Source organism: Sinohyriopsis cumingii, unplaced genomic scaffold (assembly GCF_028554795.1).
Source record: "Sinohyriopsis cumingii isolate HCF-2022 unplaced genomic scaffold, ASM2855479v2 utg001887l, whole genome shotgun sequence".
NCBI classification, from domain to species: domain Eukaryota; kingdom Metazoa; phylum Mollusca; class Bivalvia; order Unionida; family Unionidae; genus Sinohyriopsis; species Sinohyriopsis cumingii.
In genome coordinates this window covers 455,610-478,786 of record NW_028316078.1, presented here as the reverse complement: position 1 = coordinate 478,786, position 23,177 = coordinate 455,610, and the positions used below count along the sequence as shown (strand labels likewise).

General features: G+C 33.7%; 1 protein-coding gene across 1 annotated transcript in view; it reads left to right on the top strand.

Moving 5' to 3' along the window:
* LOC149771384 (intraflagellar transport protein 122 homolog) overlaps positions 1 to 23,177 on the top strand; it is a 96,644-nt gene that overhangs the window by 3,908 nt on the left and 69,559 nt on the right. Inside the window, exons 2-5 of the mRNA XM_089948532.1 lie at positions 8,641 to 8,871; positions 12,369 to 12,445; positions 16,908 to 17,041; positions 19,709 to 19,788. Coding sequence (XP_089804658.1) covers positions 8,641 to 8,871; positions 12,369 to 12,445; positions 16,908 to 17,041; positions 19,709 to 19,788 — 522 coding nt within the window. The remainder of the gene's footprint in view (positions 1 to 8,640; positions 8,872 to 12,368; positions 12,446 to 16,907; positions 17,042 to 19,708; positions 19,789 to 23,177) is intronic.

The following is a 23,177-nucleotide window of genomic DNA, read 5'->3' as shown; positions in this document are numbered from 1 at the left end:
ATTTAAAGGTTTGTAGAATCAAATTCTTTGAAATGGCACCCATGTGTGACTTTTATTGAAGATAGCTTCATTTCATTCAGGATACTTATCATCCTTTTAACCAATTTTGGCATTCCGGACTTCCATTGCATTCCAGCCAACTGAAATGTGAAGTCAACAGAAGATGAAACATGTCCATTTACTTGTGTAAAATTTGAATATCAATCTCCTACCTTGATATTGCAAACAAGAAATTGACTAAGTCCTCAGCACCTTGCATGTTGCCCAATAGACATGTAGGTGGATCTTGTATTACATATAGCACCTATTCAATGTTGAATTCTTGCTAAATTATAAAAAAAATGTGTCAAAAATAATCAACTGCCTCCGTGAAAATCACACATCATTTTGTCAAGCTCAACTTTTCTTTGTTAACATTCTTCCCCAAAATGACCGCTCCGGTGACCTAATGGTTAGAGCATCTGCCCCGGATGCGGGTGGTCAGTGTTTCAATTCGTGGCTGAATCATACCAAAGATTTCTAAAAATGGTACTAACAGCTGCCTCGCTAGGCGCTAAGCATTAAGAGGTTAGTGTTAGGACTGTTTGGCCTGGTGTCAGGATAATGTGACTTGGTGTGGACTTCATGCTACATGTCTGCGGCATGATGCTCCAGTGCTAGACATCACTTTAAACTGCCACACTGCAGACATTGTAGCAATATGACTTGAAAATTATTAAAGCTATGTTAAAAGTGTAAATCACACACACACACACACGCACACTCTTCCCCAGTATGAAAAGACCAGAAGAACTAATGGGATGGCCTGTTGTCTGTCATCCACTCTCCATTATCTATCCATCTGCTAGCACACATTTGTTATGACTACTCTTCCTAAACTTCTTGTATGATTGTCATGAATCTTTTTGTACACATGCATCTCAAAGTCTGGTTGGTCCTAAACTAAATTCATGATGACTTAACCTATGATATGGCAGATTAGATGTCCATCTATAAAATCTTGTTATGCTATTCCTGGATAGATTGTCTTGGGGTTTTCACCAAAAAAAAATTACATATTCAGTCTAGCTGGTCCTAACTGAAGTGGTGCTAATCTGACATCCAATATGGCCACCATGGCAGCCATCTTGAAAATCTTATCATTATACCTTCTGAAGAAAGTCATACTTAAGGGGTTCTCACCAGTTGTTATGTACTTTTGAGAGAGTGACGTATGTAAGGTGAAGTTGTTTGCATTTAAAACATGCACAATGGAGAGAATGTTGGCATACCTCTATGCTACATTAATGTAATGTGGATGATATTTCTTTGGATATTGTACTTTTGGAAATTGTACATGTTTAAACACACTGCTAACTAAAATGACTGCTCTCTTGTGCTAAAAAATCAGCCTGAATTAGTCTAAAGTACACTATCCATAGCAGCTATTAAAATAGGGAAAATGAATTTTGCCAGACTAGACAATACCAGCTTATGAAAGTGCAATGAATGAATCACCAAATACATAAAATGTAAAAAAACGTTATCGGCTCTTTTTTTTATATAATTTACCTCTGAAGTTCAGAAAGTGAAAATGACCAAGTGGAGCTAGCACTTTTTTGAAAGGTGCACATCTGGAGTAAGGCCAAGCTGTATATTCTATAACCCATATTACACCCATCAATCATACACCAAAATAAAGGGAATTAAAGGTTCTTTGAATTATACCTAAGATATACAAGGTCTTTTTTAAATAGCCAGTATAACCAGTGAGGAAAGCCAGGGAAATTCTTTTTTTAAAAAATCCTAACCCTATGCAAAATACGAAACTGTAGAGCGCCACCTTACTAAAATGGGGTTTTCATCAAAAGACTTCTTGTTGGTGTCTAGTTGATTCAAAACGGAAATGATACTGATGTTATCTCCAGTATGACCACTCAGGGTGGCCACCTTGAAAATTCTTGTTATTGATACACCTTTATGATAGTCGTGTCAACCAGGAATTTTCACCAGAAAAGTTCTTATAATGTCTAGTTGGTGCTAAATGGAGAGTCATATCAACATGAAGTTTTCTCCAAAAGACTTCTTTTGATATTGTTACGAGTCTAGGCTCTTACAAAAAGCAACAGGAAAAAAAAGTAAAGACAACAAGCTTTGTAAAATTTAACAAGTAATTTATTTTCCTGGAATATCAAGTGAAAAATGAGAAATAAAGAACTTATGGTTTTACAAATCAAATCCAAAAATAATTCAAGAATTAAAAATTAGAAGTCCTAGTAATAAAAAGCCCTGAATGAAACTGAGTTTGAATCCCAGTGAAATCCGAAAATGGAAGATGATGTCATTAACAATATGCAAAGTGCTGCAGTGTCAACAGTCTCTTGTTGAATCTCAGAAAATATCATTCCAGTGTGTGTGTGTGTGCGCTCTTTAGAATTTTACCATAGCTTTAACAATTTTTCAGTCATATTGCTATGATGTCTGCAGTGTGGCAGTTTAAAGTGATGTCAAGCACTGGGACATTATGCCGCAGACATGTAGCATGATGTCCAACCCTGTCATATTATCCTGACACCAGGCCGACCATCCTAACACTGACCTCTTAATGCTGAGTGCCAAGTGAGGCAGCTGTTAGTACCATTTTTTAAAGGCTTTGGTATGACTCAGATGGAGTTCAAACCTGCAACCTACTGCATATGAGGCAGATGCTCTAACCACGAGGCCACTGGAGCGGTAAATCATGTCATTACTACTCTTTCTAAATGGATGGTCATATTGACACACATAGTTGACAACAATCTGAGATAGCTTCAGTACTCAGCAGATAAGATGAAAAAATGGTATTATCTGGAATTCCATGAAATTCTTTTCAACCACTAGGACATCATTACTAGGGACTCTTGCTTTCAAATGGAGAGATAAATTATCCCACTCCACCACCAAGTTCTAGATTAGACCCAACTTCCAAATGATGTATTTCATATGTCTGACACACAGTAATTATGTAACTTATGTTTATTTTGTCATAATTTTCATGATTTAAATAAACAGGTTTTTAGTGAAATAAAGAATAAATTCATGAGTCAAAAGCACTTTCCAGAAAAAAATTGAAGTAAATTTTGAATAATAATAACTGACTCAGTTATGTCATTTCAGATACTATATATTACCAGGACCAAGACATACAAGTAGGATTTAAACCTAGATTTTTTGATGATCAGGATAACTCTGATACATATTGAGTAATTTGTGATCTGTACAAATTGCTTTGGTTGGTAGATATCCAATAATGTTGCTTTGAGGTTTCAGGCACTAGCCACATACATGCATAAACAATGTAAGCTTGATACACATATATATAAGAATCATTAAAATATTGTTTGGGGTGAAAACAATGGGTTTAAATTCTTCTGCGGTAATACATGGCCCCTTTGAGAAATATGTAATAAGATACAAGCTTTGTAAGTCAAGAAATTAGTTTCACACCAAGCCCTCAATTTCTTAATGGTATTTCTGATGACATTGTCAATTTTTGAGATATTATTTAAAGATAGATCCTGTTTTTATTTTTATTGTTGAAATATACAGCCTCATTAAATTCCTGAAGTAGTAGAGCCTTTAACAAGTTTCAGTCATAACCATCACAATGTATTAGCATCAAGGCAAATTGGTACTAATGAGGTAGACACCACCCAATTAGTATTAAGGCAGTTTAGTACTAATGAGGTTCACACCACCCAATTAGTATTAAGGCAGATTACTACTAATGATGAAGATACCACCCAGTTAGTGAAGCTGTTGTCTATTTTCACCTAAACTACCAACTTTCATATATGTGCATCACTACCAAGTCTGTCTTGAAAACAAATTATGTCCTAAAATAATCATTTTGAGACAAAATCATGTCTTTAATGGCATAAATAGCCCACGGTTGTTGCAAGCATGTTTACATTCATTTTTACACATTACTTTGTATTCTTTTCAGTTATATCTAACCATTACTTGCTGGCATTGTTACTTGGCATAGTGATACAGTACGTTATGTCATAGGCTATTAAAATACAGATGACTGCCAATCATGTAGATGCTGATCTATCAGCATAATGCATTGCCTGCCACTGGTCTATGCTATTCATTTAAAATTAGCAGAATAAAAGAACAGGACAGAACCTGATCAGCATCACATTATGCACCAACATATATGCTGTTTGTGTTAGCATGGGCTGATGATACCTAGGAAATATGGTATTAGTATATGCAGATGATACCCAGGAAATATGGTATTAGTGTATGCTGATGATACCTAGGAAATATGGTATTAGTGTATGCTGATGATACCCTGGAAATATGGTATTAGTGTATGCTGATGATACCTAGGACATATGGTATTAGTGTATGCTGATGATACATAGGAAATATGGTATTAGTGTATGCTGATGATACCTAGGAAATATGGTATTAGTGTATGCTGATGATACCCTGGAAATATGGTATTAGTGTATGCTGATGATACCTAGGAAATATGGTATTAGTGTATGCTGATGATACCCTGGAAATATGGTATTAGTGTATGCTGATGATACCTAGGACATATGGTATTAGTATATGCTGATGATACCTAGGAAATATGATATTAGTGTATGCTGATGATACCCAGGAAATATTATTTTACTGTGGGCTGATGCTACCAGAAAAGTATTGTATTACTGTGTGTTGATGATACACAGAAAATGTCATATTACTGTGGGCTGATGCTACCACGGAAATATCATATTACTGTGGGCTGATGCTACCAGGAAAATATTATATTACTGTGTGCTGATGATACATAGGAAATATGGTATTAGTGTATGCTGATGATACATAGGAAATATGGTATTAGTGTATGCTGATGATACCTAGGAAATATGGTATTAGTGTATGCTGATGATACCCTGGAAATATGGTATTAGTGTATGCTGATGATACCTAGGAAATATGGTATTAGTGTATGCTGATGATACATAGGAAATATGGTATTAGTGTATGCTGATGATACCTAGGAAATATGGTATTAGTGTATGCTGATGATACCCTGGAAATATGGTATTAGTGTATGCTGATGATACCTAGGAAATATGGTATTAGTGTATGCTGATGATACCCTGGAAATATGGTATTAGTGTATGCTGATGATACCTAGGAAATATGGTATTAGTGTATGCTGATGATACCTAGGAAATATGATATTAGTGTATGCTGATGATACCTAGGAAATATGGTATTAGTGTATGCTGATGATACCTAGGAAATATGGTATTAGTGTATGCTGATGATACCTGGGAAATATGATATTAGTGTATGCTGATGATACCAGGGAAATATGGTATTAGTGTATGCTGATGATACCTGGGAAATATGATATTAGTGTATGCTGATGATACCTAGGAAATATGGTATTAGTTTATGCTGATGATACCCAGGAAATATTATTTTACTGTGGGCTGATGCTACCAGAAAAGTATTGTATTACTGTGTGTTGATGATACACAGAAAATGTCATATTACTGTGGGCTGATGCTACCAGGGAAATATCATATTACTGTGGGCTGATGCTACCAGGAAAATATTATATTACTGTGTGCTGATGATACACAGGAAATATATTACTGTGGACTGATGATGCACAGGAAATAATATATTACTGTGGGCTGATGATACACAGGAAATATATTACTGTGGGCTGATGCTACTCGGGAATATCATATTACTGTGTGCTGATGATACACAGGAAATATGGTATTTAAATATGGCTTTCTTCATTACCCATCTTGAGCAATATGGTAATTGACTGACAACTATGCATTGGAGTAGGATAGCTAAAAAGAACAATATCATGTGTAAATGTTTGTTCTATACTCACCTAGAAATATATTGGAAATTGCTGGACTGTTGCTCAGTGAAGTATAGTATCCAAAAACATCTTTAATGCATTGTTGATTAATTACCCAGAAGGATATTGGCAAATAATAACAATATTCAGGCTATTTACATGAAAGTGGAAAACTCATTGTTTAATACACATCACATAATGTCAAAAACTGTGCAATTATACCTGTATCAATATGATTGGTAGTGAGCTACGTCAGCCGCATAGAGAGTAAATCTAAAGTGGACTACTTATGATCTAGATTAATTTTAGTCTCTGTAAATCTCAGTAGCCTATAAATAGAACAGTCATGTTGATTTTTGTTAACCACACAGCTGTGTGATAAATGGGCCTTATGTGCATCTTTGTTTGCAAACAAACAATTTTTAATCAGAATGTTCAGTTGTTCTTTTTACCCAAATAATACTGTTCCCCGAACATTTAATTTAAACCAAGATACTGGGCCAAAAACATAAGCAACATTGAAACTTGCACAGTTACACAGATTTTTTTAGCAATTTCCTTCATTTGAAAAACATGGTGGATGGTGAACACAATTTTATAGACCCAGAAGTTGATAATTTTGTATGCATAATAAATCTTAACGATCTTTGCACAAGATGAAGAGGAAATGCAAGCAACACTCAGTTTGACCAGGAACTTGCTGATCTTTTCTTCTCACAACACAAAGGTAAAAATTAAGTGAAACTCTTTCAAAACAAAGTTCAGGCCCAATGTGATAATTTGCAACCCGCTTCAAACTGTAGAAAGGTGAAAACCTCAAATTACCCAGGTATTTACCTATTCTGAAAGTAGGCTGTTTCCAGTTCTGTCCCATGTACATCTGATAATAACTTACTGATATGCACTTCAAACAATAATCTTTCAGCTGCTAGTTTTATGGCAAACTCCACTTTCAGTATCAATCATTTCATTTTAAAACAGGTTGAATATTGCGAAAGGGTTAGTTAGATGGAGTACTTGGTTTAACTATGCCATGGGATGATTTGGAAGAGTTGGGATAATTTTAATTACATACTTAAATCTCATAATTTACATATACCAAAAGAATTCAGCAAAGTGTAGAATTATAATAAGTTAAAAGGAAGGATCACATTTTATTATGTTTTCCTTCATGACAATTTAGTTTACATTTCAAAAATTATACTTTTTTGTGATTGGGCTTTCAAAATGAGTGCTCCATAGTGTTACATGGATAGAGTGGGAATAGTTTATGTCAAGAATCAATTGGAAATATGTTTTCTGCTTCTTTCTGCAGTAAATTTACTAATGATGATTGTGCAGTTATATAAATATTACTGAATCCTCAGATTATTTGCTAAGAAAGATATTGTTTTAAATGAAAGTAATTTGTTATAAATGTTTTATTTCAAGAAAATTTCTTACATGTACTGGCAGGGCTCAGCAGGTTGTTTACAGTGTGACACAATTCCCCTAAATTGTATTTGTTCACATCCATTTTCATGGCACATGTGCACCATCCAAAGATACATTTTTGAAAAATTGGTATAAGAGTAAAAAGGTAACAGATGCAGGTAAAATAAACTAAAATAATTGTACTTATTGTATAAGAACTGATTGTCAATTTTTTTTGTGTTCATTGAAGTATGAACCTGAAGGTAAAGTACTAATTTTGTTGAATAGGCAGATTCACACAATTTGTACTTCACTATCAGGCTCATATTTTGTTGAACACAATAAAATGGACATTCCTTTTTGACAAAATTGACAATTAATTCTTAATTGAACAATGAAAGTAAAGGTGCTGGGAAAGACTTGAAACTCTTGTTGCTTACATTTTTGGCCCAGTATCTTGGTTTAAATTCTGCAGTAATATGCATAATGAGAAGTTATCTTCCATTAACTTTGTCAAGTCTATTTAATTTCAGCCCATATTTGCATCAATTTTAGCTCTGATTGAAGTAATTGAGAAATGTAAAAAAATTTTGAGAATAAATTGGCAGTTGCCAAATGTACTACAAATTTGTGAAAAGATCAATGAATGAAGTCAGATAGAATTTGTAGAATTCAGCTAGTTATAAACTTATGAAAATAAAGAATATGTAGTTTTAATGTGGATAAAATTTCATTTTCAATGAATTATTAAATGTTTATAATTTAGATTTGGGAAATTAAGATCCAGAAAAGTCAAAATTATGTGATGTTTCTTCTGATCAGACAGTGTTATACTTGTCCCAGGTCAGCTGTATTTTCGAGATGGTACTGCTTTATTGATACATTTATATGCATGCGTAAGTAAGGATGCTAGCAGATGCTTCTTTATTTAGTATGTATTACTTTTCACAAGACAAATGCTGTTCACTTGATTTCCAAAGAAGGACTGTCTCCACAGATTTCCATCAACTTTCACAAAATGCAAGCCATTGTAATCTATTTATAAAAAATATAATGTCAAGATAAGAGCTGATTGGTTGAAATTTCACCATCCAGTACTTTTGGTCTGTCATGACTCTTCCTTTGAATAAATATAAAACTTTGTACTGATTTTTTAGAGTCATGCTTAGGATAGTTAGAAATGACTCAAAATGCTGACTGGTTTTCAGGTCAGTGTTATTAGAGCCATAGCTTCTGGACTTTTTGATGATGTTTGAATTATATTGCACCTTTAAAACTTCAGCCCTCCTCAGTTATAACAAAGAGAGTTCCTTAACCTTTTATTCAACACTATATCTGAAATCAGGAGAAATATATGATTTCCTTTATTATTTCAGTATTTGGGACTTGTGTTTTAAACCGGATGGAACTCAGCTAATTGTTGCTGCTGGGAACCGTGTCCTTGTTTATGACACCAATGATGGAACCCTGATACAACCGTTGAAGGGTCACAAAGAAACAGTGTATTGTGTGAGCTATGCCAAGGATGGGAAACGATTTGCCTCAGGCTCAGCTGACAAGAGTGTCATCATTTGGACCAGTAAATTGGAAGGAATACTTAAATACACGTAAGGTCCAATACTGTTCATACTTTTGGAATATATATATATATATATATATATATATATATATATATATATATATATATATATATATATATATATATATATATTCCTTTAATATGTACATACAACAGCTTTACTCAGTGTAGATTTTAAAACAATACAAAAGGATGACAAGGAAATAAAACATACAAAGTTATTACTGTGCACACTCATATATTATAGTAGAATATATCAAGACATTACATAGTAAGGGAAGAGCAAATAAAAACAACTTTATTTTTGCCTATATTTTGTGAATTACAATGTATTTCTAAGCATCCCTTGGTACTTTGTCCGAAAACAATATGATGGCAGCCAAGCACAGTGATGTCATGGTCTGTTTTTAGCAAAAAGTTGAATTCAGTACAAGCACCATTAACAAACCAGTATGTGCCAGATATAGAGGATATATTTCATTTTGTTTGACAAGAAATATAATATTATTGCATGTGGCCAAGTCATAATTTAAAAAAGTGGTTTATCATACCACAAATCAATATATATCAAATATACCTCTCTCTCAATAACTCATGAACTGTTTATACCACAAGGTAAGGCATGGATCCCATTTTTAGCTTCTAGAAAATATCAAATAAAATTGACCACCATTTGTTGAACATCAATACAGTCTCATTCAAAATTGGTAAATGAAACCTTATTCATCACAAAGGGCAGTTAGTGTACAGAAATTTGTGTAAAATCAAGAAATTTGTAACTTTTAATAAAAGCTGTATATTTTGTGAAAAAATATCATTTGTAAAAAAAAAAAATGAATTATCAGTACCATGTAAATAACACTATAGGTCAGAAATATTGATGAATTATAATATCCATAACGCTGGTAAGAAATAAATAACAATTAAATAAGTCTTGTCAAATTAATTTTGTGTTTCACTATTGTGATATGCCTTTTATTAAAAATCTTAAAAATGCCAGTCAGCTGTTATAATGATTCCTGCAAGCATTTCTGTGCAAACCTAATTAAGTACCGACTATGTTTTCATCTCCGACTTGTATTAAGTGTTGGTTTCATCAGTTAAATGTGGACCTGCAATATATTGTCACATTAATTAGTCTTTTTTATTCAAATCAAGTAAAGATAATTAAAAGGCATGCAAATCCTATCTGCATAAGAGCTAGCAGTCACAGATGTCTGTTGAGTCAACTCATTTCATTTGACTGTTTGAACACTTTAAGTACATGTAATGTAATTATAGTGTCTAACATTATTCATTTGTTTATGATACTCTTTAGCACATATGATCAGAAACAGCAAAAGGAACCAAGTGAAAGGCATACTTGGTGCATGAAAAGCTTAGCTAGGGCTCATTATGGACAAGCAAGTTGCAAAGTCATTTGGGAACTTAAAATTCGGAATGCAAGGATGAGCAGAAATTTGGCCATAACATTCATTGAAATAACAGCATCATTGTTTTAGCAATATAACAATTTTTAAAATTTAGAGTTTTAATGTTGTTTTAAATGCTAATTAATTATGAATTTCATAAAAATATTATGAAGCCATTTTTATTCAGACTGCATTATTTTTAATATGTTGCATATAAATAACAAAAAAAGGATGAAGTCTGTATTCTGCTTACATTGTATTTTTATGATTCAGAGGAGTTTGCAGTTTCATTTCATCCCCTTTATTTTTAATTTTGCTGATTATAGCAGTTGGTATCTTTACAATATAAATGTACAAATCTGTATGAGCATCTGCTTAAAAACCATGTACCATGCAGTGTATAATAGAGTCTCTATCTACTAAAAATAACATTTCTTTAACATTGCAGTTGCTGTTGATAACTTTTCTTCCAAATTAAAAATGTTTGCACAGATGGAACCAGGTTTGGTTTGAAATTTTTAGGGTTTAAAAGGATTAAATAAATTTTTAGGGTTTAATAGAATTAAATAATCCTCTGTTAGATATCAATTTGCCAGTTCATATTTTCAAAGAACTGAGGTGGGGTACAATTCAGAATGGACTGGAGACAGACTATGAAAGTATGAAGAGGTTTATTATCAAGTTATTGACGACTTAGATAATAGTAGGTTTGAGATGATCCTCTCTGTTACAATAAATCACAGCTTTTTTATGACTTACTATAAAGTATTTAACTACAACACCAATTAAGATCAGGTTGCTGTAAGACTGGTGATAGACATTAATGACACTGTAGCTGCAGGGAATATTACTTTACAGAGAATTAAAAGGTTGCGAGTCAGAAATCTTCTGTGCAAACCAGTTTTCATGCATACAAGGTAATACCATTTCCATCTATTGGTTTTGGTCACAGGAAATTCAACTCCTCTAGGAACATTTGTTTTGATGATGGATTGTATGTTGGGACAGTGTTTATTTTGACATGTGAGAAAACAAGATATATTTGACATATGAAAAATACAATAATAAAACCTATGGAAAATATCTTTTCAATATATTTCTACATTATTATTTACGTAATGAAATTTATTTCTTTTATTAAAATGTTATCAGCAAAAGGGATAACTTCTACTGTACATGTAATATGCACATTGGGGCCTCAGGCATTAGCTTCTTTATTCTGTATGTTTATTCTTCAAGGCAATTTCATGCTTCTTTTGTATATGTTTTTAGTCAATATGCAGTTCAACTTAAAATGTAGATGATACTGATTAGTGCCAAAAGAATCCTGAAATTGTCTACTTGCCCAGAATCAAGATTTTCATGAAACTGCACATCAGTCTGGAATTTCCCATCATATTCTTTTCACAATTTCAGGCAAGCTGTTGAAGCTTAACTTTGCCAGCTGATTTTTCAACTATTCCCCGGTTGCCAAACAATGGATTTTCTGTCCCTACTTATATGACTGAACATTTTTGGCTGCTTTTTTAGAGGTGGTCATTATAAAGGGGTTTCGATTACAATAGGTTTATGGGCACCACAAATATGCAGTCAGTCTGCAGAGAAAGCCAGGCTACAGAAGGGCCAGGTGTATTGCCTCAGATACATTTAAATAATCAGAACAAAATTAATTGACTTTGAGGAGCAGTCTATACATAGAGAGTATTTTGAGGGAATTGATGATTTACAAGTCTGGTTTCACATTCAGAATCCATGAAAAATGAGGTGTTCCAAATATTTTGAAAGGAAAATAATATAAGTTCTCGAAAACTCTTATAAGCTCAACATCATATTTTTGCATTCTGTTAAAATGAAATAACATTGAAATTGTGTGCAGTTTTATCAAAATTTTAAACTTTACAAATCCTTATTTGTTAAAACTTGTATAGGGTAGAGGACTGGATAAAATTGTTGACAGAGCAAGGTTTTTGGCACTTGGGTAAATGTTTTGAAGTTAATGCCATGAATTTATTACAGAACACAGTGATAGTTATAGGAATTTCTGTTTAATGAGCCAAGAATATCTGTATGCATTTCCAAGACAATTTTAATTAGTTTGTATCCTTTTTTTCAGCCACAATGATGCCATCCAGTGTTTAGCATACAATCCAGTCACCCACCAATTATCCAGTTGTGCCATCAGTGATTTTGGTGAGTCAGCTTCAGACCTGTGCCATAATGTAAATCGTTTATATTCCAATACATCTTACAGTGTGACCCCACTATAACATGCTCCATTATAACACGAATTTGGATAAAACACCATCATCACATGGCTTCCGACATTTTATATACATGTATTTTCTCGTACATGAAAAAAAATTATCTCTTAAAAGTACGAAAAAATGTAAAAAGTTTATTATCATTTTTGGGAAGAGATCATGTATGAATAATATAAGACAATCGTGGTGAGGCTTATGAAATTTTATATGTAATTTTCTCGTACATAAAAAAATAGTTTTTTCTTCTTAAAAGTACAAAAAATGTGTAAAAAGTTTATTCAGGGATCATGCAGGGCTTCACCAATGCTGCAAATTACAATTTTTTATTTCCTTATTGGCAGCAAAATATACCATCTGGAGATTTTGTGTGTTGGTTACATTGTTGGCTGTTTAAACTTGTATATACAACCATTGGTTTGGAGTGGAGAAATTCAGAGAAACCATGAAAGGAAGCTGCAAACTTGATATAAAATCCACTGAAATCTTTCTATTGTTACATGAACAAATTCTTTGTCCATATTGACAAACCATCTTAACAGTGCATTGTTATATCATAATCCACTTATCTTGACATCTAGCATGAGTACTGTATGTTGTGAGATATCTGCTTTTTTTGTTGTTGACATTTCTGGTAACGGAGATCAACTGGATGAGGCATTATATCATAATCTATCTTTCATTGGATTTTCGGCCACACGTTAGTAATTAATATATTTACATAGACTGACATTTGTATGTGGATGGTAAGTAAAATAACTCTTCTTTTCACTCAGTATTAAATCCTTCAGAACACTCACATTTTCTGTAGTAATCCCTGTCATCAGACCAGAAAACCTGCGTCTCTATTGTCCATTGACCCATTTTTAAATTTCTGATGCATGCGTGGAAGGCAGCATTACTCTGCTACCACAAATATAAAAAAAACACAAAAAAACAAGATCTTACTTGTTGGTCTATTCATTAGACAGGGATGAACAGTAACTACAAGCAACCAAATGACAATCAATTCCTTTTTTCAAAATGTACTAAGATAAAATAGTTCACTGAAATTTCAAAGAAAACAGATTACCTTTGAAGCACCAATTGTTATGAAAATGTACTAAGCAAATGGAAAAAAATCAGTCTCAGTCATGCAGTACAGTTATTTGATGTTGTTGCCACAATAAGAAATGGGCATTTGTTTTGTTCTCCAAAGCTGTCCTTTAGTGGTGACTTCAATAATGCACCCTTCAACAAAGAAAGCTGACTACGATCTTCAAAAAAAGCAAAGAACCTTTCTTCAAAGGAAGTTGGTACCAATCTTAAATAAAAGCAATGGAATCTGATGGATTGTTTCATTTTCCAACGTGACTGGAACATGTTTAATGTGCCGTGAAAGTTTCACTTTTGCAGGATAAAAGTTTATGCTTACGAATGCTACCAACAGCAGCTTAAAACACAAACTAACTTTTACCAACTTGGGACGTACTGAAAAGTATGTGTGCTTCATCATTCCTTACGTGATTGTGCTATTGTTTTCCACTGAATTCAGACCTATATGACCTGTGACAAAATTAATGAATATTTTAAATGTGTGTGTGCACATATTTTTGATGGAATTCTAGTATTGTGGATACAGTGTATGTTAGCTAATCAAACTGAAGCTTACTTGTTTTATTCAGCGAAATGATTAAACTGACAGGTCATTCTTTTTAACCTATAACGCAGTAATCACTGGTCAATTTATAATAACAATAAACAACTCCGTAAGTTTTATCCAAGAGAAATTGTATCCTCAGCATTTGCAATTTGTACAATTTCACTGTTTCTTCAACATTTCCAATTGTAATAACAGCTGGAAAATGAGTTTCATGTATCCAGTCTTTATGAAATAATGAAAAATTCTGTCTATCCATCAAAGGTAGAAGACTTTCACCAATTACCTCCTCTTAACCACAGCTAGGTTATGCCAGTTTTAAACTTTAACTTAGTGCTGTTGAGATAGGTTTGCCAGACCTCCCTAAAATCCTTGAAAATTCTTCACACACTCAAAGCATCCATAGAGAAAGTGTATTTTGTAGTATAATGAGGCTATTACTACATGTTATTAACATTATTATTGATTTTTGGACAATATTTATGCAAATGTTTTATGCAGTTTGGACTTAATTTATGTTGACCTTGTGTTTGAACATGGTATATTGGTACGTGTTGTTTGCTTGTTATTATGTACACTGCATATATATTTATGCTTGTTTTAATAATGAGTGTTGCTATGGTGATTTGTGAATGCTTTTGACTGTTAATTTTGTAATTTTGTAATTTTTTTATTTTTATTTATTTGAGTTCAATTTGATGATGAAATGCAGCAAAGCACGATGTTTAAAGGCAAGCAAAGACACACATGAGACATGCTTTGCATGTAATAAATGGTCTTTGTCCTCCACATGCATTGCATGTAGTCTTTGACTGGAAAATATCTGGTCCACAGTGTTATGAAAGAGCATTAAAAGCAAAAGATAAATGTGTGTTGTCTTGTCCAGAAGAAGATAGTGCTTTTAGACTTCACCCTAAGATGGCATCGATTGTGAGCATAGTGGGGAGCATCATCCATTCCAATTTAGGCATATATTGCCAATTAAATCAGCAGATTTGGAGGAACAAAGGGCTATCGAGTTGCCATCTCCAAGTTCATGCCAGCACTGCTAGAACTACAAGTGCATCAGCTGATGCAGGAGGTGATGACACCTATACTACATTCGGGCATTTTTTGCTCGTATGTCAGTTGCAATCCATAGATAATTTGGACCTTATGGGGGAGTGTTTCATCATTTTTATGCATAGGTTCCCCCACATATCCAAGCATGGCCTTTGCACCAGTAACTCTGGGCATATGGGATTTTTATTGGATCTGGATAATCCATTTCAACAGCATTTCATACTGTATGATGCTGTTCTGACTGGTGACCAGCCAGGCCCGCCAGGTACATGTACTTTTTTTCTACTGATCAGTAATACTGTGTTAAAAATGTGGTGCTGTGAAATTTCGTGATTATGGACTGGATTTATAAGTAGTTCCTTTATGCACATGAATGCAATATGAAGGTGTGCAATATCACAAAATACTGAACGATTCTGACAGTGTAAAGTTAACGGAGAAAACAATGAGCATATAATAATGCTGTGTTATACACAAGGCCTACTCTGAGGTCTTAATAGATCAGAGTTGCCTCATCAAGAATTTAGTTCATGTAAATTAGAGCAATCTCTGCAAGCCTTTAAAAAAAAAATCTAGATGACAGTATCATAAATGTTTCAGAGAATGTATATGATAGTGTGTTGTAATGGCCAGTGTGTATGTACATCATATTCAGTTAACCTATATTCAGGGTTAAATTAATCTTATGTCTAGTGGAAGGTAGTTTATTACATGACAGTGATTCTTGTATTATATGCCACCACTACCTGCATTAGTGGCATCTTGTTTTGGTCATGTTTGTCTGTAAATCCATTAATCTGTCCTGATAAGCTTGTTAGTAAGATTGCATTTAAGAGCACTCAATTGAAATTTGACTAGCATATTTGTATGTATATGTTGATGACTGGCCCTTACAGAAATATTTAAGTTTTTTAAATATACAGCTTTGGACATTTCTTTTGGTCTATTGTTTTTTTTTACCCACCCTCTGAAAAAATCTTTAGCATGATTAAATAAATTCACTTAATTTTGAAAAATGAAATGATTAGATGATATTCTTGCAGTTATAGCAGTATTCCAACTTTTCTGCATTTAACATTCTTGGGTCTGTAATGGGGCATGCATTTTTATGAAGCCAATACTATTTGCTTATTTGGATTTGCATTATTGGCAACAGACATAAGCAGAATCAGTGTTTAAGTGAAATCACTATTTAAGTGAAATCTTTGTTAAACAGTAAAATCTGTGAATTCTGTTCTTAAAGAGTAAAATCTGTGTTTCAATGGTAAAATCAGTATTTAAACACTAAAATCTGAAATATATTTAAACAGTAAAACCTGTGAAATCAGTGCTTAAAGAGTAAAATCTGTGAAATCTGTGCTTAAACAGTAAAATATTTGAAATCGGTGCTTAAACAGTAAAATCTGTAAAATATGTGAAATCAGTACTTAAACAATAAAATCTGTGAAATCAGTCCTTAAACAGTAAAATCTGTGAAATCAGTGCTTAAACAGTAAAATCTGTGAAATTAGTGCTTAAACAATAAAATCTGAAATTGGTGCTTAAACAGTAAAATCTGTGAAATCAGTGCTTAAACAGTAAAATCTGTAAAATCTGTGTTTAAACATTAAAAATCACCCAGTTCATAACTTCACACAAATTTGACTAGACATGCAAAATCTTCTGATTCTATCTTTGTTGTTTTCATTTCTAGGTCTGTGGTCTCAGGAGCAGAAGTCAGTGTCAAAACACAAGGTCAGCAGTCGAGTGACATGCTGTAGCTGGACTAATGATGGACAATACTTGGCCCTTGGTCTGTATAATGGCCTGATCAGTATCCGCAACAAGGTGAGCAACAAGTCAACCAGCAGGCTGCCAGTGTGAAATTGCATATGATTGTTAAATTGTTGTATATGTTATCACAATAATTACAGCTAAATTGGGGGCCCCGAGTGACCGAGTGGTCTAAAGCGGTCTCCGTTACAGATCACTGCTATCTCACCTCTGTCTGCGTGGGTTCAAGTCTAGGATTCGGCCATTGTGGGTATGTGAGAAAGCTTGCCAGTAGCTTCTCGTGGGTCGGTGGTTCTTCCCGGGGTTTTCTCGGGTTCTTCCTCCACCATTAATACTGGCCGCCATGCATAGCCTATCGTGTGCTGAAAAATAGTGTTAAACCCCACAACAACAACAACAATAACAACAACAGCTAAATGTGATGTAGCATCCATCTGCATATAAGGACCCTTTCTGAAAGGTCAAGTTTCAGAAATTCATTATACATAAATTAGTATAAATTAACTTCTATGTAATGGCAGCTTGCCTTAAAGACCACTTCAGTCTTGTCCTCTGAATGATTGCCATACAATGTTTTGAATGTATATCAGAGTCCAGACTGAAAGTCAGTACTAGTTACCAACACCCTCAGTGGAATGTTAAAACTCATTTGAAAAATAGACACATTTATTGGAACTTCAAAAACCCAAGCAGTGTGGGACTAGTTTTAATCTTTTAAAGACTGCAGACAAAGGAATGCTTTATGAAGAGACTGAGTGAGTGATTTAAGTTTTGGTTGGTATTTAAATCAGCTCTGCCAGTCTGCTAGGGTCACTACTGATTTGTGGGCTGATTTCCTGCTTGATGCAGCTACAGCCAAATGATAACTTTTAATTGATGATTTGGGGATATGAGCCAATTGTTTTTGGTTATTTCCTTATAATTGACTGATTTATATATTCCCACTGGCTTCTACAAGCTTAATAATAAAAACTCAGTGAATTGAACCAGTATCATTTTATTTGTAACACTATACTTTGTCGTTATTTTATACAAAGTTATGTGTCAAACTGTACACATAGTTATTTACAAATGTTAAATTGGTCATTATGTTCTACAAGTCCTAATTTGCTGTTGGTGATATTTGTGACAGCAGTTTTACACAAAGGCAAACATCACACTTCTAGCTCATTATGGGCACATGCTATGCCTTTGTTTTCAAATGTAATCATGCCTCACTTTCATACATTTTACTTATAGCTGATAACAGGAGAAAATATTTAAACAAGAAATATGTTAAATTTTTTCCTCTCCAAAACGAAGGAATGACCATTGTTTTCAATGACCTGCATAGCATGTGGCTCCCTTATCCTCACTGCATTGTCTTCATCGTCTGATTCTGTCACAATTTCTGACAGACTGGACGAAGATAATAATTCATTGTCACAGCTAACACTTCATAAATCAATATCATCAAACTTCTCTTCAGATAATCTGAAAATTAAAATTCCAAATCAGTGGCAAAAGCCACTATTTCCACTGTCAACAACCACATGTATTAACTATCACATGTTACAAAATTCCGGAAAATCCCCATATTTAGTAGCCATATTTAGTATATGACATTTTTCACAGCATGAACCATTATTTGTAAATTCTAGCTTGATTGGATAAATGTTCTTTTACTGACCATTGTTGACAAATTACATCATCTGTAACATGAGCATACAGAGCAGATCTGTCTGTCACAGAGGTCTGAAGCACATAACAGGAAGTGGATGTTTCTGCTATGGTGGATAGCAATGCTTGTTTACAAGAGGATTTATCAGTCACTGCAGAGGCAAGGCACATGTATGAAGCAGCAGATATGCATGTCATTGATAGGGAGATAGTTAAGTAATTGATTTTTGAGTCACCTAAATGTTACTATAGTTATAAAAACTGACATTTGACCGAAATGATGTATTATCATTCATTTATCAGCAGATTAGAAGGTGCAGCAGTATTTACTTAAAAGTTGATATAGGATATATTTAGACATCTAAACTTTCAGTGTCTGTCGTATGAAATATTTTTATTTTTGTATTTACCTGTGTTCAGTCACAGACACACACACACACACACACACACACACACACACACACACACACACACACAGACAGACAGACAGACACTTCACATAGCTTAGATTTGTTGCCACATAATGTGTCTGTATTTCAAGGTCCAAAGTCAGCCTCCAAAGGGTCAAGCAGGTACATCCTGTCCTGCACCAAATTTAAGTTCATAACTAATAGCATTAAAAACATGTTGTCTCAATTGTAATGAATTTCAGTTGGATTCAGATATGATTTGTCACAGATCAGATGACATGTGTGGAAATTCCTGTATAATTTAGACATCTCTGCATGCCATTCTGGCTAATCTTCTGCAAGACAGAGGTGGTGGGGGGTGGTGTAAAATTGATTCTACATTTTGTTATCGCTTCTTTGCTTCTTATATCAACAATTTTTTTAAAACTTAATATCCTGATACCAGTCATTCCCAAATTCCATTCAAAAATTACCCACAATGACTTGTAACAATAATGCAGATTCATACACTAATTTGGATTAAATTTGTCATTGTCTGTTAAAAAGTCATATTTCTTTCAGAAATTGAAATTTATTTACATCTGAACTGTGATGTTTTAGTTTAATATATGTGGCATTTTGTTACACATGCACAATATCCCTTGTGTTACAGACTGGAGATGAAAAGGTGAAAATAGAAAGACCAGGAGCAAATACAAGTCCAATTTGGTCCCTTGAGTGGAATCCCTGCAGGTATACACTAATGCTTTTATAACAAATAATTATATCTATCTACCCATGCAGCATGAACACAATTTGGAATATGTAATTGTACAGCATCCTTTTTTTGTTAACCTGTCTGTAGTAGAGATAAGCTATTGTATTATCATTGAAGTCAGAACAGACAAAAGCATATACATACGTTCACCCTTGCTGAATGTCAGTCATTCTTTCTTCCTAGTTCCAAGGCAACAGTTTAGAATGGGTTCAGAGCACTAACCCACAGGAGTGGCTGAATTTGTACATACATGTATGTGTGTTGTACATACATGGTTAAATGTTTGCATTTAACTCAAGATTTTTGCACACTATATATACACTATATTCACTAGTACTACATCCTCATCACAAATGTAGGTCACTGTGAGCTGTATTTTATGCTTCACTAATTTTGGTTAAATGGCATGTTTTAAGTTTATTTCTGAAGTTCTGTTCATGTTAGAATCATCAAACTTGTTGGATGTATGCATCTCTACTAGTATCATACCCTTACTTTAAAGGAATGTTACTGTGACCTAGATTTCACATTTTGCTGGCTTAGGTTATATTATTGCATTTTAGTTCATGACCACATATGTTTTAGTACCCCATATGAATACTACACACTCATACTTAACTGACTTTGGATAAATTGTGAGGTTTAAGTTTATTTCTCAAGCTCTGTTATGCTAGTATCATCAAATTAGATGATTGTATGCATTACTATTAGTACCATATCCATTCCACACAAGAATGTCACTGTGACCTACATTTCTTGCTTGAGTGGCTTAGAGTAAATTTTTGCATTTAATTCATAATTGAATAGGATTTTATATTTGTGGGGCTCATTTTCATGATTTTGCTAAAAGATACATAAACATGTGGTTTTGCATGTCAAAATTTGCATATTAATAGGTATTTAATTTTGTAGTTTAACCGCTACAAAAAATAACAAAAAGAGTATAAAAGAATAAAACTATACTGATGCAAAAGACAGTCGATTAGGTGTTTAAAACAATGCTACCACATGTATGACAGTAAAGACCTAAGAAATTACACTGTTTTCGTCTGAGTGAATAACATAAATAGAAACTATGCAGTGAATGAAACTAAAACAGTATTATCACCTCTATGAGCCCAAATCAAACACTTGTTAAGATTGATCACTTATGACATGGTTTCATCTGAGTGTTGAACATCAAAGGAAGCTAATGCCATCAAAGTTTGAAGATGCCAACTATATTGAAAGACAGTAAAATCATTCCTTCGTTTGTGCAATCTTCATATGCAGACCAACTTCAGTCACTATACCTGAAAATAAATAAAGAGTACAAAGAGGGGTTAAAATCACACTTCCACAGCTGGTATGCTAAATGGGTCATGCAGGCTATCACAGAAATGGAAGATGTTAATGGTGATGATCATGCTCTGTATAAGTGAACCTTGCAGTCTATTTAATTAAGACAATTCATGTTCAATGGATAATTTTAGCTCATTTGACAATGAGCTGTGTAATGACCTGATCACCCTCTGCATAATTTCAGCTTTTTCCAAATCAGATGGACAGTTAACATAAGTGTTTGTACTTAGCTTATGACCACATTAGTGTTTTATTTGTTATGTAATACTGGTGTACCTGAAATCATTCAACAGTGAAATTGATGCATTTTTATGAATACTACACCCTTATCTTGAAAGTTGATCACTGTGACTCATATTACACATTTCACTGGTTTAATTGTATATTTTTACTGCTATGTTGTAATCATTAAAATATGTGATTCTATTCATCTCTCTTAGTACCACACCCATATCAAGAAAGGTCACTGTAACCTATATTGCACATTTTACAGGCCTAGGTTGTTACATTTAGCTCATGACCACATAGATTTTTGGCATGCTTTATGCATACTGTATTTCATGGAATTTTTTGTACACAAAAAAATAATTATTAATTTCATTGTATGATTAGTGTGTGTGATTAGGGTTTTTAACATAGCTTTAACAGTTTTTCAGTCACATAGCTATGATGTCTGCAGTGTGGCAATTTATTGTGATGTCTATCACTGGCGCATTATGCCACAGACATGCAGCATGATGTCCCACCAAGTCACATTATCCTGACACCAGGATGACCAGTCCTAACACTAACCTCTTAATGCTGAGCTCCTAGCGAGGTAGCTGTTAGTACCATTTTTGTAAGTCTTTGGTATAACTTGGCTGGGATTCGAACCAATGAACTTTCGCTTCCGAAGCGGATGCTCTGACCACTAGGCCACTGGAGTGGTCTTTCAGTGTATGAAAAATTAAAATAAATAACTATCATTTTTGTGGTACTGACCATGTACAAGAAATAAAAGGATCATACCCAAACAAGTGGTACGGAACACACGTTACTCAACAACCCAGTGGTGCAGACATACAAAATAAATGTATATTTCCTGTCTCATTCTGCTCTCAGCTCAAGAAAAATGCTTTAAAAATGAAAGTACTCAAAAGATTTTTGTTTTGTTTTTAGAGAGAGAGCATAATGTCTCAGTGTGCAAGCTCGTAGCTGTTATGTTGTGTAATGTTGGCAAAATTATTAAGATGGTCTTAACATGTTTGGGTATTTATTGGTAAATTGTATGCAGTGATTAGATCAAAAAGTACTTGTAGGTCTGTGCAATGATCTGAGTTCACATTGTCAAGAAAATAAGTGCAACTTGTATTCTTACAGCAACAACCTCATTTTCTAATTACCTTAAAAAATATAAAGAACTTAAAAACATTTTAATTAATGTGTGCAAGTGTGTGTGTGTGTGAGAGAGAGTAAGAGAGAGAGAGAAATTGTGTCAGTGTACAAGACCGTATTTATTCAGGGCAGTTTTTAGTTGTAACATTTGCAAAGAGAGAAAAGTCTATTTTCAATTACCCAAAAATTGCAGTAATCCTCATGTATTACGACACAACTATATTCCATTATCAATAAACACCTCTAAATCAACAATTCATTTTTGTGTTGATTACAATATACATTGTTACAATAACCATGTGGCTATGTAGTGTTATAGTTATTAAAGTTGAAACCAGGGCAAGATTCAAAATACCCATACATGTTCAGGTCAAATCAGCGAGGCTGCGAGTAGGGAAATGAGGCTTTCTGTAGGGAAATGAAAATCTGTCAATGTGCTATTGAGGCCATTGTCCATACAGCAGATGTTGTAAAGACCAGTGATCATACACATTACTTGTTATTCAAACTTGCCAATAAAGATAACAGTAGATGGGTATATAGTAGAATAGATTCATAACAAAATGTTAATTATATCCAAGTCAAAACAGCACAAGCACTTCAAAGATTGTACAAGGTATATGTACAAATCGATTTAACGTAGTATGTG